We start from the raw sequence: 20865 nt of genomic DNA on the forward strand, positions 1-20865 counted from the left end.
AGGGTAAACTGAGCTCCAGACTGAGGTGTACCCAAGAGTCTTTAAGCTCTGTCCTCACTGAAAGCTTTTGTTATTTCAGGTGCAGTTGCTGGTATAGTTGATCAGCCAATGCAGAACTTCCAGAAAACATCTGAGACCCAGGCTTCAGCCGGACATAAGGCAAAAGGTGTCATCTCAGGCGTGGGGAAAGGAATCATGGGGGTATTCACCAAACCCATTGGGGGAGCTGCAGAACTTGTGTCACAGACTGGCTACGGTGAGTAGGTTTAAAAAAAAAAGAAACTACTCAATCCAAATCAGCAATGTGCATTCCTGCTCGGGTCCTCTGAGTCTAGCTTTTCACAAAGGCACGAGGTGAGACATAAAATGAGTAAGCAATAGCTCACTTTTCTGTGCCCCAGTGTTCCCTTACAGAGTATAACTACTGCCAGTCAGGAGCATCAACGAGTAACTTCAGATATTCCGAGCCAATTTTTTTTACAGTGCAATTAATAGATTCTAATAAAGTAACTGGTTAGAAATTCCAAACAGTATGGCAAGAAAGAAAAGGATGATTGCTTTTCCTAAGATAAAGTGGGGCAGACAAACCATTTCTAAGTCAGGAGGACATCTGCCTGTGAAGAGGAGAAGGCATGCGCGCTGCTCTTTGGGCTCAGCTACATTTTCCAGGTCTGAGTCTCCTGACCAATGGGAGCAAAGGCACACGGTGTGCAGCTAAAGCCCTTTTCCCAAGCCGATGCTAAGAGACCAGGGGCTTGTCGCAGTGTCAAGACATCCCCCGAGATGTACATAAGTGATGGTGTGAAAGGAAGCACTTCCCTGGCTTTCTTTCTGCACTCCAGCAGAGTACATTAAAATACCTTGCAGTAAACATATGATTAGAATTACGTTTCTTAAAACTTGACGGTGTCCAGGCAACAGGCAAGCTAACTGGCATCTCAGACCACCACAGGCAGGGCCACCCACTTGTCAGACAGCACGTTCTCTGTATTGGCCAGGCAATCAGCAGGCCCTTTCCTTGCAGGGACCCTGCACCTCCGTCCTGACGAGACAGCCTGCCTGATCAGGGCACACATCCTTTGAGAGGTCACACTGACAGCCATGCCTTTGCTCACCTTTCCAATCCATCTTTTGTGGATGGCAGGTTCAGTAGAGGGAAACTGACAACACAAACTGCTAGAACTCAGGTGGGAACAGTTAAACTCTCCCTTACTCATTAAGAGAAAGTGTTCTTTTTGCTACAAACTGGAACAGAGTAAAAACTCTACCTCCTAAGTTGCTTGGGTTTTAACATTGTCTTTTACCATGTTTCCCAGGGCTTAGGAACTCAGCCCTTATGTAAGAGAATCTCAGAGCAGAGCTTCACATGGCCTTTTTGGTTTCCATCACTCTTGTAAAACTTTTATTACCACACTGAAGGTTTTACAAACCACTAACTCTTAGCCTAATGACTATGCCTCGTTTATAAACATTTACAAGCCCTCAGAAAGCACACATGCTGTACCATCTTTGGTTCTGGAGAGTCTCTTTGGAGGCTTATGTGGCTGCTGCTGGGCGCCCTCATTTGGTACTGGCACCAGAGAAAGCATGGAACAAACCAGAGGTCCCAAGAGCACTCATAAATGTATACAGCATCTTGTTTAACAGCTGGATTAAGTCATTTAAATTTAAATACTTTATCTAGGCAAGCCATGTGCCTTTGTACATAGCTGGTTTTTTGTTTTGTTTTTTAGCCACTCATATCAGACATAGAAATATTGTATTAAGCAGCAAAGTCAAGTAATACTTTTCAAACACCTAAGTTTTAAGTGACATGTAAGATACTATTCATGACCAGTTCTCTCAGGAGCATTGCTTCCTCTAACTCCGTGGTTCTCAATATTCTTAACGCTGTGACCCTTTAAGACAGCTCCTCCTTTTGCGGTGAACCCCAACCATAAATTTATTGTCGTTGCTACTTCATAACTGTAATTTGTTATGAGTCGAAATGTAAGTATCTGTGTTTTCCAATGGCCTTAGGTGATCTCTATGACAGGCTTGTGTCACTCACAGGTTCAGAACGGCTGCTCTAAGTGTTAAGCATATCTAAGGCAAGATCAGCATAGCTAAGCAGTTGTTTAATGGCTATCTATACTCATATGTCCAAAGATGTGGCCTCATTTTGAATCTGTAATATCTGATGGATAGCTGTAAGATAGCATGGCTACAGCATAGAACTGTTTTCCAGAAAATAAGTAGTCTACCTCTTGCTTTTCACCGCAGGTATTTTACATGGAGCTGGACTTTCTCAGCTTCCCAAACAACGCTGCCAACCAACACATCTATATGCTGACCAGGCTCCAAACAGCCACGTCAAATATGTCTGGTAAAATCCTTGAGCCACTTGCTCAGTTTACATTTACACTGTCTGCTGATAGACCCTGGCTTGTTCTCATGCGAATGGACACATGTCCAGGGGAGACCAAAGGAACAGCTGCTTTTGACACTGGTATCTTGAGCAGTTCCAGGGAAAGGCTATTCTTTCCAGGTTAAATCTGGATAGAAAACTGCTCTGTGGACTGGTTGTGGTAGAACCACTTAAGAGGCTGAGGCAGGATTGTCAGTTCAAGACCAGCTTGGACAACACAGGGAGACGAAACAAAATCATCTCCTCTACTTGGTCTTAGGGATAAACATTACTTAAATCCGGGCCTGCAGCAAGGATCGAGATCCCCTGTGGAACCAGAGTTCTAATTGGGGTGTCATTTCTCATGGGAGGAGCATAGCTAACTGAAGCATAGGATATCTTCTCTCCAGAAGCAAGAATCAACGTGAAAGTGGCAGTATTGTTTTAGCCAGCTATAGCAAATACAGAAATACCATAATTAAGCTAAAGTTAACATTTTACTTTGCATTTGAGCAAATGGCTGGTTTTTTGGTTTTGTTTGTTATGGGGAGGGAGGGCATACGCCAATCACTGATAAACAGTGAAGCTCAACCACTTTCTGTCTTTCTGGCTTGCTCTTGACCTTAACTTCTTCCTTTTAACCAGGAAAATGCTTCAGTCTTTGGGTAGACCAGAAGTCCATATGGCCCTGGATGTCGTTCTGGTGAGGGGCTCAGGCCAGGAGCACGAAGGGTGCTTGCTGCTGACATCAGAAGTGCTATTTGTCGTAAGCATCAGTGAGGACACGCAGCAACAAGCCTTCCCCATCACAGAGATCGACTGTGCACAGGACACCAAGCAAAAGAACCTGCTCACTGTGCAGCTCAAGCAACCAAGAGTAGCCTGCGATGTGGAGGTACAGTTCCAAAAACAGGATGGCTGGGGCTAGCTTTCAGGAAGCAGAGACCAGGACAGGAAGCACTATGAAGGGGACGAGGCAGACTAGAAGGGACTAGAAAGGCCCCATTTGTACATCTGAAGTCTTTAGAGAAGAACCAAGTAAACGGTCAGAGGAACTCCCAGTCTCAGGCTGAGAGCTTCTGTGTGAAATATGACTCATTTGTCATGGGGTTGAGGAATGAGGAATAAGGTAGTAAGGAGTAAGACTTTCCACAGCTGCAGTACAAGTAGGGCCTGTGCAACATGGGGCGACTACAAGTGTTAGGTAGAGAAGGCTGGTGAAGCAATGAAAGATGTAAGGAGGGAATCCGTGCAAGGGCAGGAGGCTAAGTGCTTGCAGACTGACACAACAGGTGGGGCTTTGCTATGTTCCCCTTCCCTGTTCCTTTACCTAGACCAACCCAAGAGCTGGAGTGAATGAATATGCTCTCCTCCTTTGCCTTCAGCACCTGTTTTCCTTTCCCACAAGGGATGACACATGACCCTGTCCTGTAAATAGGAGTGCTTCCTGAGGACAGCACTCTAGATGTGCTATCTAGTTCTCATGGTAATATGTACATAGAATGGATGCTCAGGTCAGAACAGCCCTGAGCTGAGTGGGCCTGCTCTCCTAAGTCAGTTCAACCTACAATAAGCAGATGCACCCACTGGGAAATCGCTCTTCCTGTGTACCTCCCTGGTGATGGCCTGAGCCATGCACTCTAAGTACTGATTTCAAAGAGTCCTTACTGAGTATTGAAGAGTGATAACCATGATTACAAAACTACCCCTGCCTACCCCCACAGGGCCTGCCCAACTCCCTCTTCCATGGTATTCTTCCTGATATGAGACCGTCTCCCTCACACTATTGGGTGGATGGAAAGCAGCCAGCCACAACATCTCCTAAGATCTCTCTTGTCTCTTGGACCATGATCAGTCAGGCTGTAAGCTGGAACTTGGCACCGACACTACACTGCTGCTTTCAGTTGATGACTTTCTGGGAATAAACAGGGGTCAGATGTCCAGGCTAACTTTGTTAGCTCTGCCAGAAATCTTCTGATCCAGTTGACAGTAAAGCAGCAGTGATCTGGCAAAGGACAGTGGCATTGTCTTTGAGTTCTTAGTCCTAGAGACACCTCCAAGCCCCAAGAAGTATCTGTGACTAGTCTTTTCCTTAGTTGGCACAGACACACTTCAGATGTTCAGCTATGAGATTCATTCACCTTTTACTGGTGTCTACTTCTCATCCTCATTTGCATCTCTATGAGGGCAGCAGGGGAATGGGGCTGAGCCTGCTGTTTTCACGATAACACACGTCTGTAGAAGCTGAAGGGTGAGGCTAAGATGTGGAAGCATCGAAACCCGCTGATGTCCAGAGATGAAGGAGTGGCTGTTACAGGGGCAGACACTCAGAGCAGACCCTCCAGACAGCCACTAAACAAGCACCAAGCTCACACCTGTCTGTGCAGAGTAGACACCCAAAGCATCAAGCTGCAGGCTGCACTCTCAGTATTGCTCTGTCATATTCTTACCTTCAATTCACAACCACTCCCTTCTCACCTACCCCAAGGAAGAAAGCTGAAGCTGCAGGGCGTTTTCCAAAGGCCCTTCCTTGAGGGCTGTAATCAGTGTCTCCTCAGGAGAGGAGAGCTGCTGGAGGCATGCTGACCATTCTCCCACCTCCTGCTCAGACGAGAACCTAACACAGTCCAGATCCACAGCCTGGCCAGGGAGGTTTCTGCTGTGAACACCAAGAGCAGGATTTCAAGCTCTGTAGCATGCCCTTTCACCTTTGAGGCTAGAAACAGAACTCCTTTGAATTCTGGAAGGAATTAATTTGTAAATGACATCATTGAGCATATTCAAATATGGCAGGTTTTGGATTTAAATTTGTATTGCTTTTCTTGGTTAAATGCAGTCATTTTTTTAGGGATAATTGCTTAATATGCCTGGCACATTATTAAAATCCCCTATGAGAGGCTCAAAATGAGTCAGGAGGTCAATTTATTCCTTGGCCAGGCTCCTTTCACAACACAGGCTTTCCTGTGCTGCTGTTCAGGAGGAGCAGTTAAGCCTTTTTGTATATTCAAGCTCTCCAGCTGAATGCTGGCCCTATCAATGATGTCATCAGCACTCTGGCCTTTGCCTGTGGGGCACAGCTTTCATCTGTCAGTGACTCTTAGACGGGTTCCTTTCCTCTCTCAAGCTGAAATCTGTAAGACCCAGACAATAACACAAGCCTTAACTTATACCTCTAGCAGGATCCTTCACTGTTCTCTGTAGCCTTTTACAACTTCTTATACTTTTAGCTTCATTTTTTCTGGGCCCTGCTTAAACTCTTTACATTACGACAACCCTGAGAAACAAAACACTCCTGTTAAAATTCTTCCAGAATGGCCTTGCCAGTATTTAGTAGATTAAAACGCACACGCACACGCACACGCACACGCACGCACTCAACAAGGTCAGTGGCTACTAAATTCTGCAGACCACTGCCCAACTGAAAATTCTCCACTGGGCTTGATCTGCACTCTAGATCGCTGTGACTTCAGGGTGGGAAGAATTTATGGTCCTAAGTGCCTTTGAAGGGTGCTTCCTCACACAGTCTCCTTAAGAACTTAGGTAGTGTATCTATCTCGCTTCCCTGCTCCACTGAAGATGAGCCAGACTTTTATGAACTATAAATGTAGTTTGCATCCTCCCGTTGCCATAAAAATTTCCCCATCCTTTGCCCAGTTTTTCTATTTTTTCTGGCTTTAAATCCTAGCATTTCTGTTTTTATAAAACAGAAAATGTTACAGTTCAAGAAGGTGGGGGTTTTGTTTTTTAAAAGTGTTCTGCCCAAAGCCACCAGACTCTTCTCTGCCTTCTGTCAAATGTCGAGGTTCTGGGAACCAGGGCAACTATTATTTTGGGACGCTGAATCAAATACTGACTGACTACATTTAAGCTGAGGAGGTATTTTTTTCCTTTGTTCCTGGGCTGCCTAGTAAAAGGCAATGACAAATGTGTTAATAGTACTATCAAATCATTAACTTTAAACATGGGGATTTTATGCAAAATGAACCGTTTATTCAAAGGAGGTTGTCCTGATGGTGTCATGGAGATCTAGTTGTGTGTGCTAAAAGTGCATTGGCATCACTTTACCTCAGAAGTGCTGACTTAGACAGAGTGGCTTCCTAGATGACCTAGGAGACAGTGGATAAATGGATCCAGGAAAGTAATTTTGATGGCAACTAATTAAAGAACCTTTGTTTTTGGAACCCAGATTGACGGTGCCCGGGAGAGACTGTCAGAGCAACAGTTTAACAGACTCGTGGACTACATTGCAAAAACATCTTGTCACCTGGCCCCCAGCTGCTCTTCTATGCAAACATGCGCTGTGGTAGCTTTGGAGCCCCCTCCTGCCACTGTTAAGACATACCGTTACTTGGCTGACCCACATTTTGCACAGGTCTTCATTAGCAAACTCACCATGGTGAGGAATAAAGCCCTGAGGAAAGGCTTCCTCTGAGCCAGAGGTGGTGTTGGATCTCCATGTGCAACAGGGAGTTCTGACACTCAACAATGACAGACACAGGGCCAACACTCTTTAGTTACGGGCACACTCGGTTTGTAGGGGTTTACATCTTACCTTCTCCCCAAAAGAAACAAAAATTCCAAATGGGAGAAGAATAAATGATCAGGAAACCCTGTAAGGATGTTGTTGTGTTCTTACCATAACAAGAAACCTTTTTTCTCTATGACATGTGCATACGTTTTCACTGGAGTTTCAACCTATTAATGATCGGCTATACAGTAAAATGTTGCCAGGCCCTAGACAGCAGACGAAGAAGTAAACTCCACCACCTCTCAATACTTAGAACTTTGCTGTTTCACTTGAACTTTTCACTTAACTACAATGTCACTCTTTTAGTAGAACAGTGTACGTTCCCCTCAGCTGTGCTCTCCTGACCTCTGGAAGGCAGACGTCTAACTGCTGGTATAGTTTGGAAAGCTGTGCTTAACTGAGCTGAAAAGTAACGTTTGTGTCTGCCAACAAGAACAGAACATACATGTGAGTTGTGATGTTTGTTTGGGGATGAGTGAAGACTTCAACCTTAAGACTGGCAGGGCCTTCAGTCCAGAGAGTTGCTCTGCTGAATTGATGTGCTAACGCATAGAGATCCCTGTGTCTGCTAAGTGTTGTTTGACAGCTAAGGAGGGCTTTGGTGTAAGACCTGGAATCACCAGCTACCTTCAGATGTTAGTGAATCTCACGGGCTCATTACCCCCTGATGGCATTGGCACTCATGCACAGGCCTGCAGTCTGTTCCCTTCAACAGTGACAAATGTGACAGTAAGACAGTGCCATTGATTTCAAAGGCCACTGATCAACAACTCTCAGTCTACTGGGCACATCCATACTACAGCACCAGTCCTGGAAAACAAGTCCTCATATTCAAACCAAATATGAAGATCATCTCTGCAATTGGTCTATTACACATTTAGGAAAGGATCATTTTTGTCCATCTCAAGAATAATTATTTTTAAGAATGTAAATATGTACTGACTCTTGTATGGTTTATGGTAATTTTACATATTGCTGGAAATTATTATATAAATAAAAGGTATTCCTGAATTACTGACCATGGATAAGTGTATGCTGTGAGGTTTTACTTTGCAGGTTTTCATTGGTACCCCATCTTAATACAACTCACTCACTGAGTCTTTCTTACACAAGGTAAACAGTCAGAACTACTGATCAAACTTGTATTTCATTCTGTCCACTGGATAAAGAGTCCTAGAGCTCTTAGCCAGGATGCACATGGCCTTGGTTTCAATGCCTGTGTCACCACAAAGGAAAAAACCCAAGTTTGCATAAAATAAATATAACTTTGGCCATAACAAAATCTAAAGGTTAGGAAGGTTCTAAAACTACTTGTGAAAAATCAAATCACTTATCAGACTTTTTAAAAGTGACTATCAGACACTCCTCAATACTAGTCAAGTGTTTTCCAGATTAGACACACATTCCCCTTCATTATACATATTGGTGGCTCACTGATAGAAGTAGTTTTTCTAATAGTAAATCAATTAACTCATCTTTCTGGTGATAGCAGCAATACCAGAGACTGGCAGTGAAATCCAAGGACAGATTTTGCTCATTTCTGAAGAATGGCATCTCAGGCTCAGCTGATAGGCTCACAACCAAAAATGAAGAGCTGGTGTCTCACCGTGTTTTTCAGGATGCCCTGGAACTCACTCTGCTGGTCTCCAACTCAAGGTCCACAGTGACACAAAGACTGATTTTGCTGGTAGGACTGGAACACCAAGACCAGAAGTACACGGGCTCATAGGAATTCCAGGACACCAGAGTCAGATGATTGCAGCTGTCTTTATAATATTCATCTAGAGTTATAAGACTAGGTGTCAGACTTTAAAGGCCCTGAATTATCAATAATAACCAAGCAAAGACTTACTGTCCATATAATTAATGTTTATTGAGAGAAACTACTCCTTAGCCCACATATTCACGTTTCATAGTTCAGGAACACAGGTCAGCAGTGAACTTCTATGGAGCACAATCCAAAGAATTCTATGGAGAGAAACACAATGGCCGTGTTAATGATGAACGATCTTTATTACTGCTATCCATAATGCCTCGTCCTAGTATTGACCTTCCAACTTCATCCAGTTCCGGCTACCTAGTGCCCATCCCTAACCACCCTTCCTGGCTTGCATTCTAGGCAAACCATAACTTACTCTCATTTCTTGCTTTTATTTCAGCAGCATCCCTGTTCCTCTGGCATCTTCATGTTTTTCTTTACATTTTTAACTTTCAATGACATTTTTGTGTCTCTTGGTATCAATGCTAAAAGATCCTAACAGTACAAGGTACGATATAGATCATTCTAATTTTCTAACCAATGGAAAATAAAGTTGCTCAGTTTTCCCTTTTCTTTTTTAAGATTTATTTTATTTATTATATGTAAGTACACTGTAGCTGTCTTCAGACACACCAAAAGAGGGCATCGGATCTCTTTACAGATGGTTGTGAGCCACCATGTGGTTGCTGGGAATTGAACTCATGACCTCTGGAAGAGCAGTCAGTGCTCTTAACCGCTGAGCCATCTCTCCAGCCCCAGTTTTCTCTTTTTTATTTTGTTTTATTTTTGACTATAATGATAAGTCAGTAGTAATACTCTGGATACTTATTCAAATAACCACAGGTTGCATGCATTAAGAATGGCCCCAAAAGGCTCGTTCACCAGGGAGTGGCACTACCTAAGAGGGATTAGAAGGTGTGGCCTTCTTGGATGAAGTGTCTTCTGGGAGGTGGGCTTTGGGGTTTCAGAAGCCTAAGTCTAAGTCAGAGGCCTAGTGTCTTGCTGGCTTCCTCCCCCCCCCCCGCCCCTCTCTCCCTCCCTCCCTCCTCCCTATTACTTTCTTTTTATGCTTTCTTTAGTGATAACTAGAAATACAACATTGTGAATCAAATCTTCTATTAGGCAAAAATTAATTACCTTGAAAATTAATTATCTTGAAACCATCTGTAATAGAAAAGTATAATAAGGCCTTTCCCCCACCTCAGATCTTGGAAGAACAGTATATATTATCCATATCAAACTCATTTTACAGAGCACAGATCCAAACTAAAGGGCAGAATTTTTATTTAGATGGCCTTTTGCCCATCTGTTAAGCTTGAATGAAACTAAATACAAACATGATTTGAAAAGGTAAACAGCATTAACAATGCTGGCTTTTCTGGTTAGTCAGTTGAAAGCGGTCTTTAAAATGTGCATTTTTGAGAAAGTCACTTTATCAGAGTAATATTTTTAACTGTCAGTCTAGCAATAGATAATTCTAAATAATTCTGAATATATGTCATCAAGACAGCATATCTGCAAACTCTAAACATTCCAGCCTTACCCCAAACTTGTTACTAATAATATTAGAACCAAAACAACAGAGCAGCACCCTCAGCTACGCTACAGCAGCCCTAGCCACAGAAATCCATACCGAACAGTACACCATTCAGCAACACTTTGCTTGCATTTACAGTGTGGTGCAACACCACCCAGGAAATCACCCATTTTTTTGGTTCCTCCTCCTCTGTAGCAGTAAGGAGTGTGATTTGTTGGTAATACCCTACTTGTATGGGTGATGGACTGTCCAAACGTCTGGTTTGTCTTGCTTGACTTGCTGATAGCAAAAGTGTTATATAGTTCTTGACTCAGGGTGGAAACAAGGGAATGTAATGGTGGACACTGACCTCTAGGCAGCCACCGGCGAGGCAGAAATTTGGGGCAGAGGAATATACTAGAACAGCGAAGGCTCCAAGGGTTAACAAGAATGAAACTCACAAGTTACAGAAAGTTTCAGAGTAGTGTATATGCAGGCAAATGGAATCAAACCACACACCCGGCAAACACAGGAGCCTGAGCATCTAGGCTACAATGCTGGTTGAGGAAGGTCTCCCTTCACAAGCCTGCCTAGAAATAATGGGAGAGACTGGTTTATTCTGAGTGCAAAAAATTTCAACAAAAAGATCACAAGGCAAACCATCAGGAAAGCATGTCCCGTTTCAAACACCAAAATGGATCTCCATAAACCACACACACACACACACACACACACACACACACACACACACACACATCAGGACTTTGTTTTTTCTTGAAAATCCTTAAAAGTAACTGTCTTAAATATGTTCAAAGAGCAAAACAGTATGAAGTCAAATAAAAAACAAAAAACAAAAAAAAAAAAAAAAAGATACACTAATTGGATTGTAATTGAAGGAATCACTAAAGTTTCAAAAGCATATTCCAGTTGGCCAAAGATACAACCAGCAAATCCTGAGGATACAACATTTGAAGTTACCGTCTGGTACAAAAGTAGAACACAAACTAAAAAGAACAAACAGTGTTGCTTATAAAATACCAGGTGGGCCCACACAATGATGGATCACAAAGAGAAAGGGAAGAAACCTGAAGAAAGAAATTGCAGCTAGAATAATCCTAGAGACTACGCCATATTGTCTTTAAGCAGTCAAAACCAAAGGCAACTAGAAAATTCTGAAAGTGAAAATAAAATACCACAGTAGCTCACCATGCTCAGGGACCCACAACAAGGCTCTCAACAGGCTTTTCAGCAGACACTACAAAGCCAGGCTGCTAGAGGCTGTATTCAAGGTCTGTCAGCTGAGGGTTGTGTAATTTCCATCACTGAGGAGGCAGGGAGGAAGCGCATGGTGGGTTCAAAGCCAAAATGGCTTACAAAGAAAAAAATCCCAGTAAAGAAGTGCTGTCAAATCAGAGTACTGAGTCTACCAAAATGTTCTTCAAAGTCACTGCCAGGAGATCTGCACTTTAAGACAAACTCAAGAGTTCTCCAAATTGAAATGAAAAGGATCCTAGACATGAACTTCAAGCTACACAAAGACATAAAATGCTTTAATCTCTGATGTTGTAGTTCTGGTTTTAACTCTGACTTTAAATCATTTTATAAAAATTTAAAAACAAAGGCATTGAACAACAAGTATATATGTTAATGAATATAAAATATAAAACATGTAATTTATAGCATCAGTAACAAAGGGGAGGCATTGTAAGATAATTTTTGTGATGTAATTTATATTTGTTAAGTTGACAGCAGGTTGTTACAGCTATTCTGTCTCATAGAACCACAAAGAAAACACTAATTCATATAAAGGAAATAGTAAATATCATAGCATATGGATGCACATGCCAAAGACCCTAAATATCAATTTGTAAAAACTAGAAGGGGAAAAAGGCCCCTAAAACACACCAAATAGGAAAAAGGGTAAATGATGTCTTTCCATTCTAATACTTGACTTACGTGTACATAATTAAATTCCCCAATCAAGTTACACTTAAGGTCTTAGAAAGTACAAAGAAGGAAAAAGATAATCCACAAGTAGTAACGAAGTGGACCCTGATATCAGACAAAAGCAGATTTAAGGTTAAAAAACAAAAACTGCAAGAAGCAAACATTATAGTAATAATATAGGGCAAGTTGCCGAGGAAACAAAAGTTACCTGCACCACACATTAGAGATCTAAGTGTATGAAGTAAACAAAAAGAAATGGAGAAAGAGTTCAACAGGAGCAGTGTACTCCACTTAACACTAGACAGAAGATGAGGAAGCATGAACTGTGATCCACACATCAGCATCTCAGTAACAGAACACAGAACTCTAAGACCGCATACTGGTAATGTCAGGGTAAAACACGCCTTGGCAAATCTTGGGTGGCTTAGTACATATCTTCTGTCACACTGGCTTAATTAAACTAGGAAATCCAAAAGACAATGATTTAAAACTCTAGAACCAATCGATCATTAAGAAAGAAGTCAGGAGAAGTTAAACTTGACTATACAACCTAATAATATATAGCTTAAGGAATTTAAAGAAGATCTAGTGAAGCTATAAAAAGAAAAGTATTAAAGATTAGCAAAGTAATGAAACAAATCAGTAAATGTCAAGAATATTGACAAAACTTTAGTAAAATAGCAAGGGAAAAGAGAACGTTCAACTAAGATCAAAACGTGAATTTGTAACTTAGAAAGACTAGATGATTTACCAGCATGGAATCAAGCAGCAATAGACACTCTGGACAGCAGTTATTAAATTATTGAAATGAAAGAGGAATCAAAAACTGTAAAGCCAAGGACCAGATTTTACCAAAATTTAAATAATTAACACCAATCCTTCTCAAATTCTTCCAAAACAGATGAGGGAAAACTTCCACAGCACTATCCTGACACCTAAACTAGACAGACAAAGAGCCAGGCAAACCCTCAACACTAACAAGACAAGTGAAGCGCTCATTGACAGGGATAGCTACACACAAAGCCCAAGAGCCTCACCTCTAGAGTGCAAGGGCCACTCTGTACAGAAAAGTCAGTAGCTGTTACACGCCATAACAGGTGTATGAAAATACACAGCCGTCTCCATAGATGCAGGAAAAAAATCTCATCTTTTTCATGATGAAAGGGAGGGGGGAAGGGAGGGAGCAAGCAGACTAGGGCCTGAGAGATGGCGCAGCAGCTAAGAGCACTGGCTGCACCTACAGAGGAAACAAAGCTCAATTCCCAGCAACCATGACTGCTTATAAGCCTCGGTAACCAGGTGATCTGACACCTTCTGCCTCTTCAGGCAGCAGGCATGCAAGTTACATACATGCAGACAAGGCAGCCATATACATTAATTATATAGTTATATAGATTGACATAGATATTTATATACACAGGGTTTTTCTTTTCAATTTAATTTTTTATTTTAAATTTTATTTTATTTTCATTTTTAATTTAATACAGAAACAAAGGTCAGAATGAGTTTTGCAAAGTTGTAGGGCATAAAATCAAACCACGTAACTAAAAATAAAAACAATTCTATTCATAATTACTTTGAGACCAATAGAACACTGATGAATAGAAAGATAAAGTGCTGCTGAAAGATACTGCAATATTAAGATATCTATACACTCAGAGCAATCTACAGATTCATGTGATCCTTACCAAAACCCACTATTAAGATATCTACACACTCAGAGCAATCTACAGATTCATGTGATCCTTATAGAAAAAGAAAAACCACTCTAAAGTTTAGAGATATTCAAATAGCTCAAAGAACTGAGGGGTGTGGGTGGAGGAGGGCTCGAGTTGGGGTTCAAAATGTGGACGCTTGCAATACAAGGATACTTGTTCAAATCCCAGCACCTACGTAAAAAGTCAGGCATGACAGTACATTAAAACCCAAGCACGGAGGGCCAGAATCAGGTGGATCTTAGGAGCTCGTGGGCCAACTAATCTAGATGAGACAGCTTCTTGTTAGGAAAAGGCGACCTTAACAGACTAAGGCAAGAAGCAACAGAAAATAGCAGGGTCCTTCATTCAAAAGGAAAGAACAATTTTTAAAGAATATTTTTGGGACAATAATTATCTGTATACTAAAGAATGAAGCTGGATCTTGCCATTACACCATAAACAAAAATTAGCATAAAATGGTGAGAGGACTTAGAGCACTGGTTCTCAACCTGTCTAATGCTGACCCTTTAATACAGTTCCACATGCTGTAATGACCCCAACCATAAAATTATTTCATTGCTACTTTCTCACTATAATGTGGCTGCTGTTATGAATTGCAATGTAACTATCTGATATGTAGAATCTCGGATATGAAACCCCTAAAAGGGTCATGAGCCCCAAGGTTGAAAGCCACTGACTAAAGAGGTAAATTAAAGCCTACACTTGGGATACACAATCCCCAGCTCCAGCAAGGAAAGACTCAAAGACATAAAAAGCATAAGATCTTGAAAGGCAGTTTTTAAGATACTAGAGTTGGCAATGGTTCTGTGATATGAGCCAGTCTGCGGAATATATAAATAGGGAACAACTCATCTAAAGTAAAACTTAAAAATAGTCAGCAGAGTTGAATAAAAGGATCCCCAGGATGGAGAGCTGGCCAAGTGGTTAAAGCACAAAAATAACAAACATATTACCATCCAGAACTGATACAAATGGCGGACAGACATGGTGGCCCACCTGCAATTCCATGAGTAACCTGGTTAGCCAGGCTAGCCTCAGCAGAGGGCTCTGGATTCAACCAGGATCCTGCATCAATACGTACTAAAAGAAGTACTTCAATATGAACCTTAGACTTCCACATATCAACATACAGATATGCCCATACACACGCAAACACGCACCCTATATACATATATAGGAAAGGCAATAAAATCCCCAATATAGCCAAAGAATATACAAAATGGCCAATAAGTACATGCAACACTCAAAACTACAAATCATTAGGAAGCTCAAATCAAGACTACCATAAAATATCTCAACCCACTACCAAAAAACACATACATAATGCATGTATAAACCTGTGTCCTGTGTGTATATACATGAATATGTATGTATATGTGCATATGTATGTATATAGAACAAGATGTAGTCAATGGTAGAATGTTTGCCAAGTATGCACAATACTCCAGATTCAATTCTCAGAAACTACATTGGAGTATTTTCAGCCTTAATAAAGGAGGGGATTTCTAAAATGTCAAACAGTGTACTAACTGAAGCCAGTCACAAACTGACAAAGGGCCAGCGAAGACCAACAGGTAAAGCACTCTCTACCTAGATCTGCAAACCCAAGTTCCATATAATGGGTGGGAAGAAAAGCAACTCCAAAGACACCCTCTGGCGTGCATTCATGCACAATACTCCCATAGAATAAGAAAAAGGGAGAACCAGCTCCACAGAAAGGCAGATAATGTGGTCCAGTTCATAAGAAGTAAGCACTAACTGTCAGTCAGAAGGCAGCATGGGCTCCTTCCTAGAAGGAGCATGTTCTTACGAATTGTACATTAAGATACTTTGTACCTCACTGGTTAAGCATTTCTTAGACATAACTTCAAGAGACTATATTACCTTTGCATTCTGAAATCACTTCACACTCTGAAAGACACCAGCCTGCCTCATCTCTTCAAAATCTTTCATGGAGTCATAATTCCTGTAGAAATCTGCATAAGCCTTCTTTCTTGGTTCAGCCACGCCAAACTGAAAGGTAACATAGCCCATTATAGAACTTACTTTTCAGATTATTTGAAATACTTACGAACAAAATAAGAGCATCCTTGTGCTCTGTCTTCACTGAACCCTCTATTTCCTAGACGGAGGGGGGGTGGGGGGGGACACCATGAAAGGAAGAGTCTCCTATACAACAAGGAGCTCCCTATTCCCTAGGGACAGATTACTCCTATTCTGGGGTAGGACTGTGCATCCACATTTGTGTTTGATAGAATGAGTGTGAAGTTATAGATAGTACAAAATAAACAGTCTTCCTTCTAGCAAACTGTAAATATTGCCAGTCGAAATGGTAACATATCCCAGCTCAACTTAAGCAGAATGTGAATTTTAAAGAAGCCTAAAGCAGATTTAAAAGATATAAGAAAATGCCAAGAAGTTACAGGGGATTTACACTTAAATGAAAACTGAATCATTTTGCAAATAAGGGAATGGAATCCAAAAATGATGGCCAATTATTTGAAAGGAAAACTGCTAACAAGAAAAAGACCAGGAAGAGGTATTCATTTGGCACTTGTCTCACAGACAGAATGATCAGCACAGAAGGAAGTAATGGTATTTGAGAGACCAGGTGGAGTTAAAGCAACGGATCAGAGGCTAAGCAACAGCCATGGCTGGCATTTGGTGATCCAAATCCATGTCTGGAATATAAAACACTGCTTAGCAAATCTTCCCAAATTCACTCATCCTGCACATAACAAAGTACAGTTGCAAGTATTAATTCTCACTGCTGAGGGCTACAGAAATGCACAGGCCTAAATGATGCTCAGACAGCTAGAGTTTTATGAGGCTGGTTTTGGGGGCAACTTGGCTAACAGTGATCCAGTTCACAATGTAAACAGAGGTCACCCACTGCACAAAAGGCCCAAATAAACAAATGGTTAACCAAAGACAAATTTTCACTCTTCTTGAGCTAGGGACACCCATCTTCTTTTCCTCATGGACACTAAACCTCCTAGACTTCCAACTCTGGAACTTGTACCAGGACAGTGGTATATGCAGTTAAAACTGCTAATATTTTCCCCTCCAAGGCCTTTGCATTGGGTAATATACCAACATTCCCTTGGCGCTCAAACTCCAGACTTGGAATAAATTATAACATCAGGTGTCTTGGTTGTCAGCTTTATCTTGATATACCTGGGAAGATGGAAGCTGTAAGCATGTCTGTTGTGCATTTTTAATTGGTAGCTGGGGAAGGAGGACCCAGCCAACCAAGGGCAGGTGCCCTCCCTTGGCAGGCAGTCTTAGGTTATACAAGGTAGCTGAGCAAATGAAGGGAGCAAGCTAGTACGCAGCACTCCTCCTTGGCTTCACTGTGGACTGTAACCTGCAGGGTAAATAAACCTTTTCTTCCTCAAAGTGCTTTTGATCAGTTTTTATCAATCACAGCCAACAGAAAGGGAACTGGAACAATTCCTAAAATGTTTGATGGCTTGTGGTGGGAGTTTTCAGCCCAATAAACTCATGAGACAAGTCATTCGATAAATCTTGGTGTCTTTCAGTATCCTCAAGGGTCATGTTTAAGTACATGCAAATATATCATGCTGGGTTTGCTTCTCTGGAGTACCATAATATACTAGGCAAGCCAACCATGAGTTATTTGTTAGAACAAGAAGTATTTTTTGGGGTTGGGGATTTAGCTCAGTGGTAGGCGCTTGCCTAGGCAAGCGCAAGGCCCTAGGTTCGGTCCCCAGCTCCAAAAAAAAAAAAAAAAAAAAAAAGAACAAGAAAATTTTTCATTAACATAATTAGAGAACCAGAAACTTGTTAGTGATCCCAAGAAATGAAATCAGCATAATTTTATAACCTCATCTAAATTAGTATACACTATATTTTAAATGGGAAACTCTTTTTTTTTTTTTTTTTTTCCTTCTGCAGCAAAGCGTTTATTGCATCTTGAAGAGGAGAGCTAAATGGGAAACTCTTAAGTCTAGATTTTAAGGACCAGCAAGATGGCTCAGTGGAAAGGTACTTGTCACCAAGCTTGAAGGGGGTCCCTGGGACTTCACATGAAGAAAATAACTCTTCCAAGTTCTCTGACTTCCACACATGCAGCAAGGAAAGCATGGGGCATGCATGCATGCATGCATACATACATATATGCATACGTACATACATTCATATCCCAAATTTTCTTGTGGTTTTATTACAAAAACATAACATGCATAATAATAAACATTTTAAGAGGATCTTATATAATGATATAATCTGAATTAAAAGGCTGTGGTAAGAGCACTGATGTCTATAGAGGAGGCAGGCATGGTAGTATACACCTTTAGTCTCAGCACAGAGGCAGAGAAACAAATGTTTCCAAAGAATCCACTTTAGACTCTTCTATCTGGTGGAACCACACAGTCTCTGTGTGGTCTATATAACAAGTTCCAGGCCATCCAAAGCTATACAGTGAGTCTCTGTCTCACCACCCCCTAAGATTGACAAAGGCCCTGTGTTTTAAATGCTGTTCTTGTCAATCCTTCAAAACTGCTGAACTGAGCGACTACCTTTTCTATTCCCTGCATATTTGTCCTGTTTAAGGCAGGAGTTTGTTCTCCCCAGATGCATGACCTCCTTCCTTACAATACCTCATAATGCAATTAATTACATCTGGAAATAACTGTCTTAAAAACTTATAGGAGGGATTCATCCAGTTACAGAAGGCCATGTAAGGAAGAAGGCAAAAGAGAAAAGATTCAGAAGGCATTAACCTTGATCTTAAAAACTGGGAATATGGTGGTGCACACCTTTTGATCCCAGCATTGTGGGGTAGAGGCAGGCAAATCACATGAGCTCCTGGCCAGCCTTGCCTAGGCAGGGTTATATAGTAAGACCTATCTCAAAAACAGCCCTGTAAGAAAGCAAATTTCTGCATTTAAACCACTCGGCCTGGTTCTTTGATATAGCAAACACAGCTTCATTTGAAGATAGGGTCAACTACATGGGCTCCTGGCACGTTGAAGCTTATGGAAGGTAAAAGAGGGGAATATCTTAAAGATGGGAGTTTCTTTTTTAAAAAGCTCTTAACTAGGTTTAAACCTTGTAACCTAAAGCACACACAAGCAAGCACATACCTTATAGGCAGCAGCAACTCCTAGGGCCACAACGAATGCGCCAACAATATGAACCCGCAGACGCTTGGCCAGAAGACCACGCATCTGTGGTTTCGGCAACAGAGCACGGGAACTCATGGTAGCCAATGTCCTTTGCAAGTAAAACAAAAAAACAAACAAAAAGCCTTAGAATGGGGTAAGTGACTGAATGAACTTTACGTGCACATCGTATTTTAGTAACTGCGGACTGACTTCTGCAAGGTTTCAGTGACTTAGGCAGCGTCATCTTCGCCGGTTCCACTTCTCTCCTATACCGTTCCACTACCCCCAACAAGGCGGTAACTGGCACAAACCGACGAGCAAAAACTACGACAGTAGTGTCATACCCCATCTACAGAAAGGCAGATGCAACCTAGCTGTGGCCTTTTCAGAATTTACCCTTAAGAAAAGTCTTCGGTAAGAACTCAGGTCACTGAGACTGCGGAACTGGGGCCCAGCAGGCGCCCCGAGGGCCGGTGGAGCAGGCGCGACAGACATGTCGGGGACCCTCCAGCTTCCCAGCTCTACTTCCACACTAGGCCGACCACCGGGGGCCCTGGGTGCCTCCGTCCCCTCCAAGATCGCAGCCCTTATCCAAGTGGAGCACCAGGCCCCACAAGTCAAATGACCCAATCAAGGTCACCCTGGCCGCAGCAAAATACAACGGGTAACGGGCCCGGCCCGCCATCAGCGAGGCCCAGAGGCTCCGCAGAGCTCCTCCAAGGCCCCGATAGCGCACTCGGGTAAACAGCGGGGCCGCCCGAGCTCTCAGGCCCACCAGGCCCGCAGCCTCCTGAGGACCCGGAGGGGACAAGCGCGGCCACGAGGAAGGTAGGCCCGCGGCTCCACTAGGCTGGAACATGCAACAAATCCTAGTTCGCCGCCCCACGAGAAGCCGAAAACCGCAGTTGTCAAACCCCAGGATCTCCTCTCTCTCTCCACCATTCTCACCTCTACACCAACGTCCTTCCCGGTTCTCGGAGAAACGGAGAGCCTTCTAGCAGCACGCATGCGCAGGAGTCGATGGAGGAATCGGCGACGGTGGCCTAAGGAGTTCAAAAGTATACAAACGCACATCCAGTTGGTCACAGCTGAAGCCTATATTAGCTGGACTATGCTTTTCTTCTAAGCGGAACCTTGAAAACGAGTTCTGACTACCTACAAAGATTCCTTAAATAAATTACAAATATTAATCTTGCCCAATGTTGAGGACTTATTAAGGAATTCATATATATTTCACATGGGGAAAAATAATATACTTTATAAAAGCACTACGTCATTTTGTTCAATGAAAAAATAGGCACAGTAAAGAAACCAAATTAGCCTCTGCGTGGGTGAAAAGGGGAAAGTTCCAAAGTGTCAAGGCTGTCTACCGGGAAAGCAGAGAGAAGCTGTGTAGGGGATTGGTGGTGAGGCTGGTTAGCCTGGGTCAAATGTATTGGGAGAAAAGCAGCCTATGAGCTAGAGTGAGGAGGCCCAGAAGCTGGCAATCGACCTGAACCTCGACCCCAACACGCTAATAGGCAGCACAGTAATATGTTAACAAAAGAGCTACACTTCCCTTTTGCCAGAGAAAAAGAGAATGGTTCCTTTTAGCGAGCAGGAACTTTGTTTAAGTCTGAGGGCTTTTTTCTAAATGCCCAACCTTGTGAAAAGGCATATTTTAGGGGCCTCACGTCAAAGGATTGCCCAAACCACATGCACAAGCATTTTTATTACAGCTACCTTGGCACAATAAATGCCTGGTTTTGGTAAAGAGGGAAATGGCCAATTTTAGAGCTTAACCAATGTAATTTTAGTACACATGCCATGGAACAAACTAGAGATGTGATCCCACTCCACTGCCACAAACCCAATGATCTGCTTAACAAACATGAGCAAATCC

At 42.2% G+C, this 20865-nt stretch overlaps 2 protein-coding genes across 2 annotated transcripts in view; one reads left to right on the forward strand and one right to left on the reverse strand.

Moving 5' to 3' along the window:
• Vps13b (vacuolar protein sorting 13 homolog B) overlaps positions 1-7937 on the forward strand; it is a 543994-nt gene extending 536057 nt beyond the window's left edge. Inside the window, exons 59-62 of the mRNA XM_032914442.1 lie at positions 80-256; positions 2263-2365; positions 3032-3281; positions 6573-7937. Coding sequence (XP_032770333.1) covers positions 80-256; positions 2263-2365; positions 3032-3281; positions 6573-6818 — 776 coding nt within the window. The 3' untranslated portion in view covers positions 6819-7937. The remainder of the gene's footprint in view (positions 1-79; positions 257-2262; positions 2366-3031; positions 3282-6572) is intronic.
• Positions 7938-8762: 825 nt separating this feature from the next.
• Positions 8763-20026, reverse strand: LOC116910551 (cytochrome c oxidase subunit 6C-2). Its single transcript, XM_032914462.1, has 4 exons — positions 19932-20026; positions 18963-19092; positions 15739-15867; positions 8763-8882 (listed from the first exon to the last, which is right to left on the reverse strand). The coding sequence occupies exons 2-3, from the start codon at positions 19077-19079 to the stop codon at positions 15754-15756; spliced, it is 231 nt and encodes a 76-aa protein (XP_032770353.1). The 5' UTR covers positions 19080-19092; positions 19932-20026; the 3' UTR covers positions 8763-8882; positions 15739-15753.
• Positions 20027-20865: the final 839 nt, after the last annotated feature.

Source organism: Rattus rattus, chromosome 1, assembly GCF_011064425.1.
Source record: "Rattus rattus isolate New Zealand chromosome 1, Rrattus_CSIRO_v1, whole genome shotgun sequence".
Classification (NCBI taxonomy): domain Eukaryota; kingdom Metazoa; phylum Chordata; class Mammalia; order Rodentia; family Muridae; genus Rattus; species Rattus rattus.